The following is a 15315-nucleotide window of genomic DNA, read 5'->3' on the forward strand; positions in this document are numbered from 1 at the left end:
TTGGCTACACCACTGCAATTTCATAACCACTTCTACAACCCTTTAGATCACATAACATCAACAGATACGAAGAAAGTAAATTGGAAAAAGAAAACACTACATGGCAAGCACCCGTATCATCTAACACAGCCACACATCGATCAAGACGCATCCAACACATGGCTAAGAAAAGGCAATATATACAGTGAGACGGAAGGATTCATGATTGATATACAGGATCAAACAATAAACACCAGATATTACAGCAAGCATATTATTAAAGATCCCAATACCACAACAGATAAATGCAGACTTTGCAAACAACAAATAGAAACAGTAGATCACATCACAAGTGAATGTACAATACTAGCAAATACAGAATACCCCAGAAGACATGACAATGTAGCAAAAATAATACATCAACAACTTGCCATAAAACATAAACTAATAAAACAATGCTTTCCCACATACAAGTATGCACCACAAAATGTACTGGAGAATGATGAATACAAATTATACTGGAACAGAACCATTATAACAGATAAAACAACACCACATAACAAACCTGACATCATACTCACCAATAAAAAGAAGAAATTAACACAACTAAGAAATATCCATACCCAATACAACAAACATACAGAAGAAAACAGGAGAAAAAATTGAAAAATACATCCAACTGGCTGAGGAAGTCAAGGACATGTGGTATCAGGATAAAGTTGACATTATACCGATTATACTATCAACTACAGGAGTCATACCACACAATATCCACCAGTACATCAACGCAATACAGCTACATCCAAACATATACATACAACTACAGAAATCTGTAATTATTGATACGTATTCAATAACCCGAAAGTTCCTAAATACAATGTAACATATACCGTACAGTTAAAAGGAAGTCACGCTTGATGAAGGTCCGCGTCACTTTCCATTTTTAACCAGACCTAAGGTCTGAGAAAAATAGAAATAATAATAATAATATCCAGTGTGATGTAGCAGTTAATTGGTGAGCCATTTGATTAATGTGTGTACAGATTCCTTTTATTTCTATAATTGCCTGTCTGACTTCAGAGAAACATGATTTTTATATGTAGCAAGATTCTGTAGATCACACTGTATGCTATGATTATGCTATTTCCAAATTTATTGAGCTGTATTAGGCCACTAATGCTGAGGCAAGGATCTTAAATATGCATCATGCAGAGTTACTAGGTAGCAAATAAATAACAACACTGCAAAAGAATCGTCACATACTATTAATGGCAGCAAAAATAAATGAATGATGTTCCAGATAACTACAAGCAGGTTAATGCCAAAACACTTCTTTTTTTATGCCCACCACATCTGAAATTATAGGGTTTGGCATGTCAAAAAATCAAACCACAGAGATATTTTAATGCACCTCTAGTGACCTGTAGAGGGCAGTGACAGTGTGTCATTGGCACCCAGTGCTTTTTTCCTACATATAATCAATGATGTTCGTGGCCAGCAGGCATACAACAAAAAAGCAATACATGCTGTAATGTGAAAAAGGCAGATTTAGCTTCTACAATTTCTAGAAACACTCATTTTTATAATAATGTAGATTGAAGATGACTCCTGAGGTGCATTACACTATTACTCATCCAAAATAAATTGAGAAATGTAATGTTTGCTTAATGCATTTGGGGACTCAATTTTAAAGAACTTCCAAGTGGAACTTCTATGAATTATCCGTCATCACAGTGTTGACTGATTCTGTCAACAGTAAAGGATCAGATTTCTAGCAAGTGTCTGGAGTTTTGTATCAGATTCACTTCTGGTACAACACTGAAGAGCACCATGGGTCAGGATTTTGTGCTTCGTGACAACAGATTCTAGGAACAATGCAATCACATTTAGGAGCAGTGAGGCCAGATTTAGGTGTCCATGGTTTCCTTAAATCAACTAAGAAGAGTGCTGAGATGATACACGATTTCCTTCAGTATTCAATCCAGTCTGAGCGTGTGATCTGTTGGTAATAACTTCATTACTGACATGACATTAAATCATAATTTTTCTTTCCTTTATTAGTAAATGAGTTGTTAACATCAGTGTTAAATCTTTATGTGAGCACACTCCTGATACCATATTCAAACAGGGAAGTTCCCAATGGAATGGTGCCCACAATTTGTAAGTTGTCTTTACTGAACAGTAGAGTATACTTTCATGTTGATCATATTTTTTTGGATACTGTATTTGATTTTCTGTCATACAAAAGACATTATAATTTCACACTATGTTGATTACATGGTAGTGGCAAAATTAGATCGATGAGAATCTTGAGTTGTTTTTTGATAATACTGTTAGTCGTTAGTCATAAGTACCATCAGCTGAGGCTCTTGTGATGATCCCATCACTATAAAGCATCATTTGTCTCATGGAGTGTTTAGGAGGTATCTAAATAATCTGGTGTATTCCACCATTAACGTTGCACAGCTTGACTATGTTACAGTGATCTCATTGCTCAGTTTTGTTTCCTTACGTTCCTAATGAGTGGGAAACAAATATTGTTAGGTAATAAACAGCTAACTGTCATTTAAAATTTGTGCTCTGTATCATTGTTTGATTTACTTTTTCAGATTTGTAGCTGAGTTGATGAGTCCATTTTTAAACAAAACATTTCAACAACATATTGTGTGAAAAAAATTGAGCTGTCAGCTAACTAAAACTATACCATCAATTAGCTCTTCATATATAATTTCTGAGACTTTTATCAGAAATGTTGATTTTTTTCATTTTGCCTGTATGTAAATTTACATTTCTTTATTATTAGAGATGAGTCAGTAAAGGAATTACTTGATTATTGGTGCATAGGTCTTTCTGCGCTGAGCACGAAGTTGATCCGCAAGCCAAGCCTAGAACGTGAACTGGCTGGGCCTCACCGTGGATCACCAGCATTGGACAGTGGAGCAGGCTCTTCACGCTCCGATAGCCCAGGCCAAGGTCACCCTCACCCTCAGCTCAGCCGGCAGTACTCACCAAGTGCCTTTGCTGCTGCGGCAGCCGCAGCAGCAGCTGCAGCCGCCACTGAACCACCCCCACCAACGCCACCTATTGCATCTGTTTCTTCAGTTCCTCCCCCTGTGCCACCTCCTCGATGCAGTTCAACCCCACCCCCTGTACCTCCACCCCCTCCTCACCATGTGCAGCAGCTCTTGAAGCGCATGTCACCAGCTCCTGTGCCTGTTGTACCATCACGCCCACCTCCGCAGCCACCTTGTCAGGTGTCAGTGTCTGTGCCTGTTGTCACACCTTCTGCACCATCAGCTACGAGGGGTACGAGTCCTACTTTAGTAACACCTTCAAGGCAGCAGCCAATGGTTGTTCAAAATGGTCCACAGGTAAATTTGTAATCTGCATAGTTTTTATATTTATTTACCGCACCATTTGATGTTCTTGAATAAGAATATCATAATCTTATCTATTACATTTCTAACAATTTATATTTTATCTGTTGTACATTGAAAACAATTTTAAAATGTTGTGTATGATTTAAGAAATGCCTCTGAAACAACCAATAAACATATTTTTGCTAATGTCATCCATTATACCTCTTCTTAAATTCACTGGCTAAATTTGGCATTCAGATTCAGTTCTCATCAAAACTACAAAATCTTTTTGACCGGGTGGCAGAAAGTTTTTAGTCGGTAAAGATTTGGAGTTTAAAGCCCGACAGTACACCATAACTTAATTTTGTCGGAAACAATATCACACTGCAATGTGAACCACTCTAATTTTTTGCATCAACAGCCAGTCACACAAAGTTTATGCTTTTAATGTCTCTATTCTGAATCCTTCTGTCTAGTAACTCATTACTGCTCTTGAGGCTTATGTGCTTAATCTTTGCTTGTCATTATGGTGAGTGTTGTGACTTGTTGGTGTAGTAAACTTGATATACTGTTTGTAATACATTTTTAGTACTGTAGAGGTTAGAGGTGCATGACCTCAGTGATGGGTGGGGGAGCTGGACTGCTACTGCCCAGGAAGGTGTTCTACTCTCCTCCGTAGGTGTGTTAGCAGCAGTGTGGTGTAGGTACCTGGTAATTTGTCTAATTTGTCTGACATCCAGTGATAAAAACAGCATTTTCTATATTAATTTATTTGGTGTTGGAATACATCATTCGAGGTTGTACTAGGTTGCGTCAGAACAGCCCAAGGCGCAGACTGGTCTCAATTGGTGAATCACATTGAGACCAGCGAGTGACCTCCGGTCACAGTCAGCATGCTTCGTTGCCCCTGTGCGACAGGCAGCAGCTAAGACAAGGATACATGGTCATCACTCTAGTGGAGTGGCACTGAATCAGGTCTTGAGGCAGGGTGGTATGTGGTGGTCAGAGAATACAGCCATCCCTACTGATACTGATACACAGCTTATGTTGTTGCAGGATATTGCAGTGTGTGCAGAGCCAAACTGTGGGCACCTTTTGGACAGTAGCAGCTCACAGAGGTGGTGTGTGCCCACATGTGATTGTGGCTGGGCTTCAAAGTGACCCATGCATGAACCACAGAACCTTGTGCTCTGTGGTGCCCAGGGTTGACAGCCTACAGTGGATGGAAGTTATCTAGCATGTGACACACAGGCTGGAAGGCTCCAAATCAATAGCATTCACACTTAGACAGAGATAGCAAGCTCGCAGCTATTGAAGGCAGCATCTGTGATTTGAGGTTTGACCAGCATAAACTACACCTCATAGCAGACTGCGTGTGGTGATTGATATTGTTTGTGTAAAATGGGCAGTATTTATGTGAACTCGGTCTGCCACCATTTCTGTAATGGCAGTACCATCCCACCAACAGAACTGCTGCTTGAGACATACTCATTGGGCAATCATGACATCACTTCCTTGGTGGCCCAATCCTTCAACTTTGTTAACTGTACTGCAGCTTTGGCTTAAGTAGACTCAGTCTGCACAAAGAAGGATCAAGACTATACTGACACCTGGAACCAAGACACATTACCACAACTATGTTGTGCTGGCTACTACAGTACTGCTGCACATGCAAGAGCATCTGCTCTGCTATAGTGCATCCTCTCTGAGTTTGTATTAGCCCACTGATCTTTCCTTACCTTTTGGCCATGGATATTACTATATTGAACCACCACATGACATATATATAGAGAACAAACTAAAAATAAAATTGAAAACTCTTTCCTATTAACAAATTCTGTAACAATTCAACTTAAACAAGTAATGGTCCTGTGTAATTGATCTCTCATGCTTGGCACTTCTTCCTGTTTATCCGGTGGTTTTTTAACTTACTGTTTGGTGCATCCATTGGTATCTTGACTTTATAACAAAAGTTTACTTTACATTTTTCCAGGAAATTTATTCTTAAATGTATAGTGACATGCAACTTGCATATGTCACTACTAGTACCCACTACGGTAGTCTCATTGATTTCCCTTACTTTAATGCTAATTACAGGTTGATCATTTTTGCAGTGCTGTGTTCTGTTGTACTTCGCACTACTATATCATGTGCATTAAGTTGTTCGCCTGCTGTTTAGTTGGTTTATCCTCTGCGAGGGATGACCTTGCGACAGTAAGTCATTGGCAACAGCTTCCCCCAGTTGGAACAATGCTCCACTGATTTCCACCATGCACTGCCAAAGATCACTTTTCACGTTACACTTTCTCTTAAGCTCAGTAAACAAAATATTGAAAGTGTCATCAATTTTATGAACCTCCCCATCTGCAGATGACCACTTCTGGAGGGATTCAGTGTGGCCAGCCCAGTCACTAATACATCTACATCACATCTGTATACATATTATGCTAGCCATTGTACGCTACATGGCAGAAGGTATGCTGTACCACTTCTAGTCATTTCCTGTCCTGTTCCATTTGCAAATAGGGTGAGGGATAAACAACTGTCTTTATTCCTCGGTATAAACCCTAATTTCTAGTACCTTCTCTTTGTGGTTCATATGTGAAATATGTGTTAGCGGAAGTAGAATCTTTCTGCAGTCAGCTTCAAATACTAGTTCTATAAATTTTCTCAGTAGTATTCCTTGGAAAGAACATAGCTTCACATCCAGAGATTCCCATTTAGTTCCCAAAGTATCTCAATAACAGTTGGATATTATTCGATCCTACTGGTAACAAATCTAGCTGCCCACCTTTGAATTATTTCAGAGTCTTCTTTTAATCTGAACTGGTACAGATCCCAAACACTTGAGCAGCGTTCAAGAATAGGTCGTACTAATGTCCTATATGTAGTCTGCTTTACAGATAGAAACCACACTTGCCCAAAATTCTTCCAGTAAAACGTAGTTGACCATTCACCTTCCCTACCCCAATATTCACATCTTCATTTGATTTCATATCTCTCTGGGCACCCAGATATTTAAACCACATGATTGTGTCAAGCAGAACACTGCTAATGCTGTGTCTGAACATTATGGGTTTCTCTTTCCTATTTATTTGCATTAATAAATTTCTAGATTTACAACTAGCTGCCATTTGTCACACCAACTAGAAAGTTTGGTATTCTCCTACAGTCACAGAACTTCGACACCTTACCATAGGCCACAGTGTCATCAGCAAAAAACTGCAGATTGCTGCCCACCCTATCTGCCAGATCATTTATGTAGAAAATAATAGTAGTCCTATCATATTTCCATGGGGCACTTCTCCATTGAGGACAACATACTGGGTCCTATTTCTTAAGAAGGCTTTGAGCCACTCACATATCTGGAAACCTATTCCGTATGCTTGTACTGTCTGTAGTGAGGCACTGTGTCAAATGCTTTCTGGAAATCTAGAAATATGGTATATGCCTGTTACCTTTCATCTCTAATTCACAGTACATCATGTAAGAAAAGGACAAGCTGAACTCCACATGAACAAGTCACTTGGGACTTTGCATTGAATGAGAGTTGTAAATGCAAGCCAAATAAGGGGCCACTGCCGTAGTGTACTCCTAGTAAAACCAAGTTGGGATTCCATCTGGACCTGGTGAATTATTTGTTTTGAACTCTTTCAGTTGTTTCTCCATGCCAGGTGTGCTAACTGCTATGTCGTCCACATGGAAGTCTGTTCAGTTGTCAAATGGATGGTATATTGTCCTGTGTGAACAAGTTCTTAAATGTGAAATTTAAAACTTTGACTTTCGTTTTACTATTGTCAAGTACTATACCAGACTGCTCAACAAATGACTGGATGGAAGCCTTAGATCCACTTATTTTCATATAGGACTAGAATTTTTTTGGTTTTTTAGCCAGATCGTTTTCTGAGGTATGACAGTGGTAATTGTTATATGCTTTGCACATAGATCTTTTCACAGATCTGGGAATCTTTACTTATCTTTGCCTGTTATCATTTGCACATTCTCTTCTGAACCAAGAGTGCAACAGGCTTTACTTCCTCAGAATTTTCTGAATTTTCTTGTTAAATCATGGTGGATCTTTTCTGCCCTTAATCCACAGTACATCATGTAAGAAAAGGACAAGCTGAACTTCACATGAACAAGTCACTTGGGACTTTGCATTGAATGAGAGTTGTAAATGCAAGCCAAATAAGGGGCCAGTGCCATAGTGTACTCCTAGTTAAACCAAGTTGGGATTCCATCTGGACCTGGTGAATTATTTGTTTTGAACTCTTTCAGTTGTTTCTCCATCCTAGGTAAACACTTCTCCAGACCACAATTTACAGTCTGTTTAAACTTTGCCCTAATTCCTCTGTGTCCATCTTACTGGAACTAAGTGATGTCATTTCATTACTGAAGTGGGATCTAGCAACTGTTTAGCTGCTCTTACTAACAGAAAGTGTCTCCTAGCCTTCTTTATTAGTTTATTAACTTTCATTATCATAGTTGCTGTAATGACGTTATGATCACTAATCCACATGTCTATATCACTGCTGTTGATAAAGCCTGGTCTGTTTGTAGCTACAAGGTGTAAGATGTTTCCATTTTGTATGGGCTGCTGAACTAGCTGCTCAAGTCAGTCTTCAGAAAATGCAAAAGTACTTTACAAGACTGACTGCACTCCCCTCACTGCAGTGAATCTATTTATGTCCCAGCAGTTCATGCTTGGTAGGTTAAAGTTGCCTTCAACTAGTATCACATGGTCTTGGTACTTAGGTGGTGCTGACTGTAGACTTTCTTTGAATAACTCTAGAAGTGTCACAGTGCAATTGGGTGGATGGTAAAAAAATCCAAGAATTAACTTGGTTCCACCTAGACCTGTTACACACAACCAAATTACTTCAGTCTCACACAATTTTGACCTCAATAGAGGAAATATTTTTGTCAGCTGCGATGAACCCTCCCTCTCCTATGGCATCTAATCTGTCTTTCTGATAGGTATTCTATGACTCGCTAAATATCTCAGAGCTTTCTGCTTCAGGTTTCAGCCAGCTCTAGGTCTCAAGAATAATTTGAGCAGAGAACTTTCCTGGAGGAAAGTAAATTCATGGAACATTGTTACGAATACTTCAACAATTCGCCGATAAAATTTTGACAGTTGAAGTGTCTGTACTGTGTATCAACTGACGAGTGTTCATCAGAATATCTCAAACTACTGCCTAGCCTATAAAAAGCCCATGTGCACCCCACAAATACTCTGCTACCTGAGTAGGTGCTTCCTGTGTGTAGTGCACCCCTGACCTATCAAGGGGAATCCTACAAATCCCCACCTGATAATGCGGGGCTAGATTTTGCAGCCAAGACAGTCATAGAGTCAACGAAGCCTTCGCTTCAGACCCTCTACTCGGCTCCAAACCACAGGACCCTGCTCGACTTTGGGAACAATGCTGCAAATTAGGAGCTCTGTTTGCAGCCCACGCGTGGGGGCAGCAGCTTTCACCACTTCCACCAGCCGTATGTATGAACTGGCCTCAGAACCCATGCAACTGGTGTCTTTAGTGCCGACATGAGCGACAACTTGTAGATGACTGCACTCTGCATGCTCAACAGCGGCAGCAAGGCTGTGTCCACATCTCGGATGAGGCCCCCTGGCATACATACCGAGTGCACATTGGCTTTCTTTCCAGCCCTGAATGCTATCTTCCTAGAGGCTCCATAATGTGCCTAACATGAGCTTCTGATTACTATAGTTGGAATCACAAATGATGGTGGTCGAGTTTAGGCTTGTTCTGCGCACCTATGACATGCGTTTTCCGACACCCAGTGAGCATTCAATAGTGTTCTCTGCAGTCTGCTGTGAATGTCATATCCAGTATGAGTATTAAACGTGATTGTAGTGAGTTATTTAGTGAATTTTTATTCCTTTAGCTGCGAGTTGTCACTGCTGATGGTGGTGATAAGCAACAAATTCCGCACAAGCAAACGGAGAGACATAATTTTCTGTATACACGCTTTTTTCAAGTACAAAGAACATGTACATGCTTAACGCAATTATCACATACAACAGACAACAATGCAATCTCTGACCATGTTTCAAACTGCCCCAACCACCATCGTTTGTCTATTGAACTATAGCAAATCCCTGCCCACAAGTGCTTGCTTGTACCCTGCTGAAGATATGACCACACATTCATTCACACCACATTGGCCCTCCGTCTCGAGCGATTCAAATGTGTTACCACCTGCCACTCACCCTGCTGTGACATCCTGTTATAAAACCAGTAGTCTCATGTATTCTTTATTTTGTGTCAGCATCAGTATATGTCAGTCAAGGTGGTGCTAGGTTGTGGTCTGTGGTCCAAGGCGGAAGTAGGTCTTGATTAGTGAAGCATACTTAGATCAACAAGTGACCTCCTGTCATGGCCAGTGTTCAGTGTTGTCACTGTGCAGTAGGCAGCAGGTGAGGAAAGACTACATGGTCAGCTCTCCAACCATGTAGCACTAGTCAGATCTTGATGTAGGGTGGTATGCGGCAGGCAGAGAAGTCAGCCGTGCTAACTAGTACTGATGTGCAGTTTATTGAAGATTGAACCATACCATGTAGAGCCAAATTGTGCACCCCAGTGTGGACAACAGTGGCTCTCAGCTGTGAAGTGTGCCCTCATGGGGCAATGGCAAGTAGTAGCGAAGTCTGCAAATACAGGCAATGGCAGCTAAAGCCCCTATTACACGGTGCACCTAAACCGTACGCCTAGGTACCAGGTACCAAGTGTACCAAGTGTGCATATCTGTAACTACAGACTGGTTCACATCGACGTTTTACACCATCCACACAGGATTACCTGGTCTGCATGCGCAGTAGACAGTAATAATGCGCAAAATGCAAATAGAACTGTCTGATCTGTTGTAAAGTTGTTCATTCTACCACGCGAAACTTGAGAGAGATGGTGCGATTTACTGGAATGTCATTTGTTTAAATTATTTCTGTGAGCTCAAGTTCCTGATTAGTAAGAAATTATTGTAATTATTTTTATCATTATTTATGTTGTATTTTTTATTCTTTTATGATGGTTACTTCTTTTCTGAATTACAGACTCAACAGTTAGTTTTATATTATGACACTTGGTTACAAAGGCACTATAGACACACACACACACACACACACACACACACACACACACACACTTGCACATGGAGGACCCACTCTTTTTTGGAGCTATTGCCCTGACAGTGACAGTAAACCTTTGGATTAGAGCAGAATGATGACAAAAACAGAAAGCCAGTGCTTGGGCCACTAAGAGTTTTACAGTCTTTGTCTGTTGCACTGGTTAAAACTGTATGGACTTTCTCGCCTATCATTGCCAGTTTCTCTTTCCTGGTATGCTGAAATAAAGCAAGAGATTCAATAAAAACAAACATGAACTTTTGTAAGCTAAGGCACTAAAATACAAATCGAAAATCACTGTGTAATGTTATATGTATATTACTCAGAAATAAACGATTGCAACTGCCAATGTACCTTATTATGATACAGCGTGTCAAGCGGGCCATACCTTTCCTCACTGTATTCCTGAATTAAGATACTTAAAGCCTCTCTGCTCCACTCCATTTGTCCAATATGAAGCAATCAGTAGAAAAAATGCTTTCACAAACAGCTGATATAATAGGAAACCTACTGGCAGAAAGGTATTACCTTTTTTTTACTGCATTTATGAAAACCTATTTACTATTAAAAAAAAAAAAAATGCGGGAAAACCCCCACCATGAAAATCTAAAATTAGCCACTAGCCACCTAACAATAAGCAAACAACAAGCAAAAGGTACTGCGATACTTCCTTCTGTGCAAGCGCAAGTTATCACTGTCTAGTGCACATGTGCGGATTGACGGCAGTTTAGAACTGCTCCCTATTCTGGCACGTGGATAATGTGTCTGCTAATTTTCATAGTTCCATCCATTCTACTGCTAGATGGCTATCGCACTAGGCCAGTACCATTAACGGTGGATCATCGTGTAATACCCTCTTAAGTGGCCCATGCACGAGTGTAGGTGGCTTGCAATGGATGTAAGTTAGTCAGCAGTGCCCCGCTGGCTGGAAGGCACCAAGTCAGGAGTAATTGGACTTAAGACGTGGATAACTGACTTGCAGCTAGTGCAGACAGTTGGCCAATTATGACATCATTGCCTTGCTGACCCAGTCCTTCTGCTGTGTCAACGGTACTGTAGTGCTAGTGTGCTGTGATGATGTCGCAGCTTATCTTTTCAGGAGATCTGGATGATGAGTTCCATAATTTAAGTATAGTCTGATTATGAATTCTTCCACAAGAACACCCACCACTGACTTTTCTAGTGCCATTATGCCGTGACATTTGTCTGCTGATGTGATGTGGTCATGGGTCTCTTCCACTAGGCTAAGAAATGCTGTGGTGCAACAGTACCTATACAAAACTTGAACTTAATTTTTTCGGCTTCATTACCATTGTTGACTGCAAACAAAACTCACTTATATTTTGAGTTAGGGATTTAAATAGCATATTCAGGATGTAGCTGCTGTTGTTGATTCTTGCTTGTTTACTGACTTCTGTTGCTCTGAGGGTAACAGATCTCTTGGATCAGCATACAAAGGGTCTGTACAGGAGTTGCCTGCCATTGGTTGCATGAGACATTATGTGTCTTAGGCATCAGAAGTTGCCATATATCCACTTTAAAGTTTGAACAGCAGCAGCCCCAGCTGTCATAAATATATTTTGTTTCATTAAGAAACTGCAGCACATATGCAGTGCACAACTGCAGTGGTGTATGGGACAATCAGTACAAAAAGAATTCACGAATTTGTACCCACACAAAATGTATCAGTGCTGGATGACAAATACAGGCGTAGCCACGTTTGATTGTAAGTCTTCATCTCAAATGTTGGCCAAACATAGAACCTTTGCACCGACCTTCTGTTGATATTTTCTGTGGCAATAGCTTGTGTATAAACTGACAGGAAAAAAATCACAACACCAAAAGATAATTAATGTAGAGTAATGAAATTTCAGGAATACATTTGTCTAGGTAACACATTTAAGTGATTGACATTGCAAGATCACAGGCTAATGTAAGCGCGAGATAAGTCATAGCAAATGTGAAATTCTGGTACATTAATCAGTGGTTTAACCACCAGAATATTGAATGCAAGCATGCAAATGTGCATGCATTGTGTTTTAGGGCCAGTTTGTGGGTTGGAGTTACATGCCTGTTGTACTTTGTCAGTTAATACAGGGATGGTTAATGCTGTTTGCGGATGACTCTTGATGGAGTTGATTGGAGACAAACTGGTGATCAAGCAGGCCAAGGCAACACTTTGACACTTTGTGGAGCATGTATGGATTATAATAGTGGTATGTGCGTGAGCATTATCCTGATGGGAAACACCCCCTAGAATGCTGTTCATGAAAGGCAGCACAACATATTGAATCACCAAATTTACGTACAAATTTACAGGCAAGGTACACGGGATAACCACAAGAGTGCTCTTGCTGTCATGTGAAATAGCACCCCAGATCATAACTCCAGGTGTAGGTCCAGTGAGTTTAGCATGCAGGCAGCTCGGTTGCAAGCTCTCAACTAGCCTCCTCCTAACCCACACACAGCCATCACTGGCACCAAGGCAGTTCACAACAGACCTACGCCCTAGCTGTCCAATGAGCTCTCGCTTTACACCACTGAAATTGCAAATGGCAGTGGTTTGGGGTCAGTGGAATGCACACTATGGGGCATCTGTCTTGGGGCTGTCTTGAAATAACTGATTTCTAACAGTTCGTTGGGTCACTATGGTGCCAACTGCTGCTCAGATTGCTGCTGCAGATGTTGCATGATGTGCCCGAGTCTCATGCCAAACACAATGGCCACTCATCTCGGTAGTGCCATGTGACCATCTGGAACCCGATATTCTTGCACCCATGGAGTGTTCAAAAAGTAAGGTGACTTGATATTTTTATGAAAAAATATTTATTTACTCATCAATATTCATGTTGTCCCCTTCAAAGTAATCCCCCTCAGATACAATACACTTGTGGCAACGCTTCTTCCAGTCCTCAAAGCACTTCTCATAAGCACCTTTTGGCACAGCCTTGAGTACTTCCAGTTTTTATTTCCTCATTCGTTGAAAATCTTCCTCCTTTCATAGGTCTCTTCAGTTTTGGGAACAGGAAAAAGTTGCAAGGGGCCAAATCCGGTGAATATGGCAGCTGAGGCATGGTTGCCATGTTGTTTTTGGCCAAAAAATCTCTCACAAGCAACAACGAAAGAGCAGGTACATTGTCGTGATGAAAAGCCATGAATTGTTTTTCCACAATTCCGGAGTTTTTTGCGTGTTGCTTGTTGCAAGCAGTGCATAACACCAAGGTAGTACTCCTTATTGACCATACAACCTTGAGAAAAAAATTCATGATCCACTACGTCACGGTAATTGAACAGCTTTGATGTTATGATGTGATCTCATTTTTCACACAAAATTTGTTAAAAAATCTTTGCTCAATTTTTTATAAAAATAAAAAATTGCCGAGGACACTAAAACACATCTGACCTTTCTATCTGTCAAAAATAAACGAAGTATGCTGTACACTTGAAACTGTGAGCATATTTTCGGGACATGTGTACCAACATAACAAAAAAATAAATAAATCGATAATCGAATGTACATTGCTGTGCAATTTGAAAAGTCACCTTACTTTTTGAACAACCCATGTATGTTCCTGTGACTACTGCCATCAGTCATATGCAGTGACTACAGTCCTGCCAAGTCTTTCTGCAATATCTCAGAAAGAACATTGAACTTCTTGTAGCTTTATTACATGACCTCATTTAAACTCATCGAGGCATCTTTGTTGCCTTAAAGGTATTTTTGACTAACATCAATGCACCACACCCAACCTCAAAGGTGACTAACGCTCACAGCCATAACAGCCTTTATTTAACGCAAATCTGAGTTGCATCCTCATAGTGGTGCTACTAAAACCATTCTAATGCAGCTGGTGCAAAATTTGAATAGACATCATATTTCAGATGCAGAAACATACCTGCCAACTTTCATTTGTGTTGCACAACTCCTCCTTGGTGTTGCGATTTTTTTTTCCCCATCAGTATATGTAGCCCTTTATGTAAGCTACCCTTCACACTAAATCAAACACACCCTCAATTACAGTACTCACAGTGGCAGTCTGATTGGCAACAGGTGGACTTTTTAGGATGACCTTAATTGTCATTATGCTGTTGGATCATAATCAAGAATGCATTATCCAATGTCATGTTGGACAAACTGTTTAAATGATATGCTTTGTATTATGAATGATCATGGCTGTTCTGATTTGTGGAGATCTTCATAGCAACCACTTAAAACACTGACTTTATGCATTTACGTTTAATGTTCAGTAATTGTGCTGTACTTTTTTGTGTTACTATAAATATTGATCAGTTTTTATTAATGTGCAATGATCCCAACACTGAATTACAGTTTTCTTGTAGAGTAGTATATTTTTAGTTTAACTCTCCTTGATTAAAACTCTAGAAAGTAGGGACCTTGGTGTAAAAATTTAAACACTAGAGCAACTTGTCAGTCATTCCCATATGTGATGATGACCGAGTGAGGCAGTGGAATGTATTAAGAAAACATTGGATGGAGATGAAGCTTCAGAATTAAACAGTAATTAAAAATTGAGAGTGTAGCATTTGCTTTGAAAGTACATCCTTTGGAGAAAATCACACTTTTTTTTTTTTTTTTTTTTTAGACTGCTGGTGTCACATGACCTTCTACACACAGTTTTCCACACCCTTTCAATGTAGATTTGAATACAACAGTTAACTATTAATGGAGCTGCCATTTTATGATTTGAACCCATTTTTGTATTTCATGTACTTTTGTGTGTTTTTTTTTAACTCAGAGGCATGTACATTTTTTAGTGAAGTTCTCTCTGTTGCACTGGGTAAAACTGTATGGACTATGCACAAGTGCTCCTC

The 15315-nt window shown here is 40.0% G+C and overlaps 1 protein-coding gene across 3 annotated transcripts in view; it reads left to right on the forward strand.

Annotated features, from left to right (window-relative positions):
- Positions 1–15315, forward strand: part of LOC126186005 (serine/threonine-protein kinase Warts-like) — a 209146-nt gene that overhangs the window by 136691 nt on the left and 57140 nt on the right. For all 3 annotated transcript variants that reach the window (XM_049928176.1, XM_049928174.1, XM_049928175.1), the window contains exon 4: positions 2824–3350. In XM_049928176.1, the coding sequence (XP_049784133.1) occupies positions 2824–3350 (527 nt within the window). The remainder of the gene's footprint in view (positions 1–2823; positions 3351–15315) is intronic.

The sequence above is a fragment of the Schistocerca cancellata genome, chromosome 1, assembly GCF_023864275.1.
Source record: "Schistocerca cancellata isolate TAMUIC-IGC-003103 chromosome 1, iqSchCanc2.1, whole genome shotgun sequence".
Lineage (NCBI taxonomy): Eukaryota > Metazoa > Arthropoda > Insecta > Orthoptera > Acrididae > Schistocerca > Schistocerca cancellata.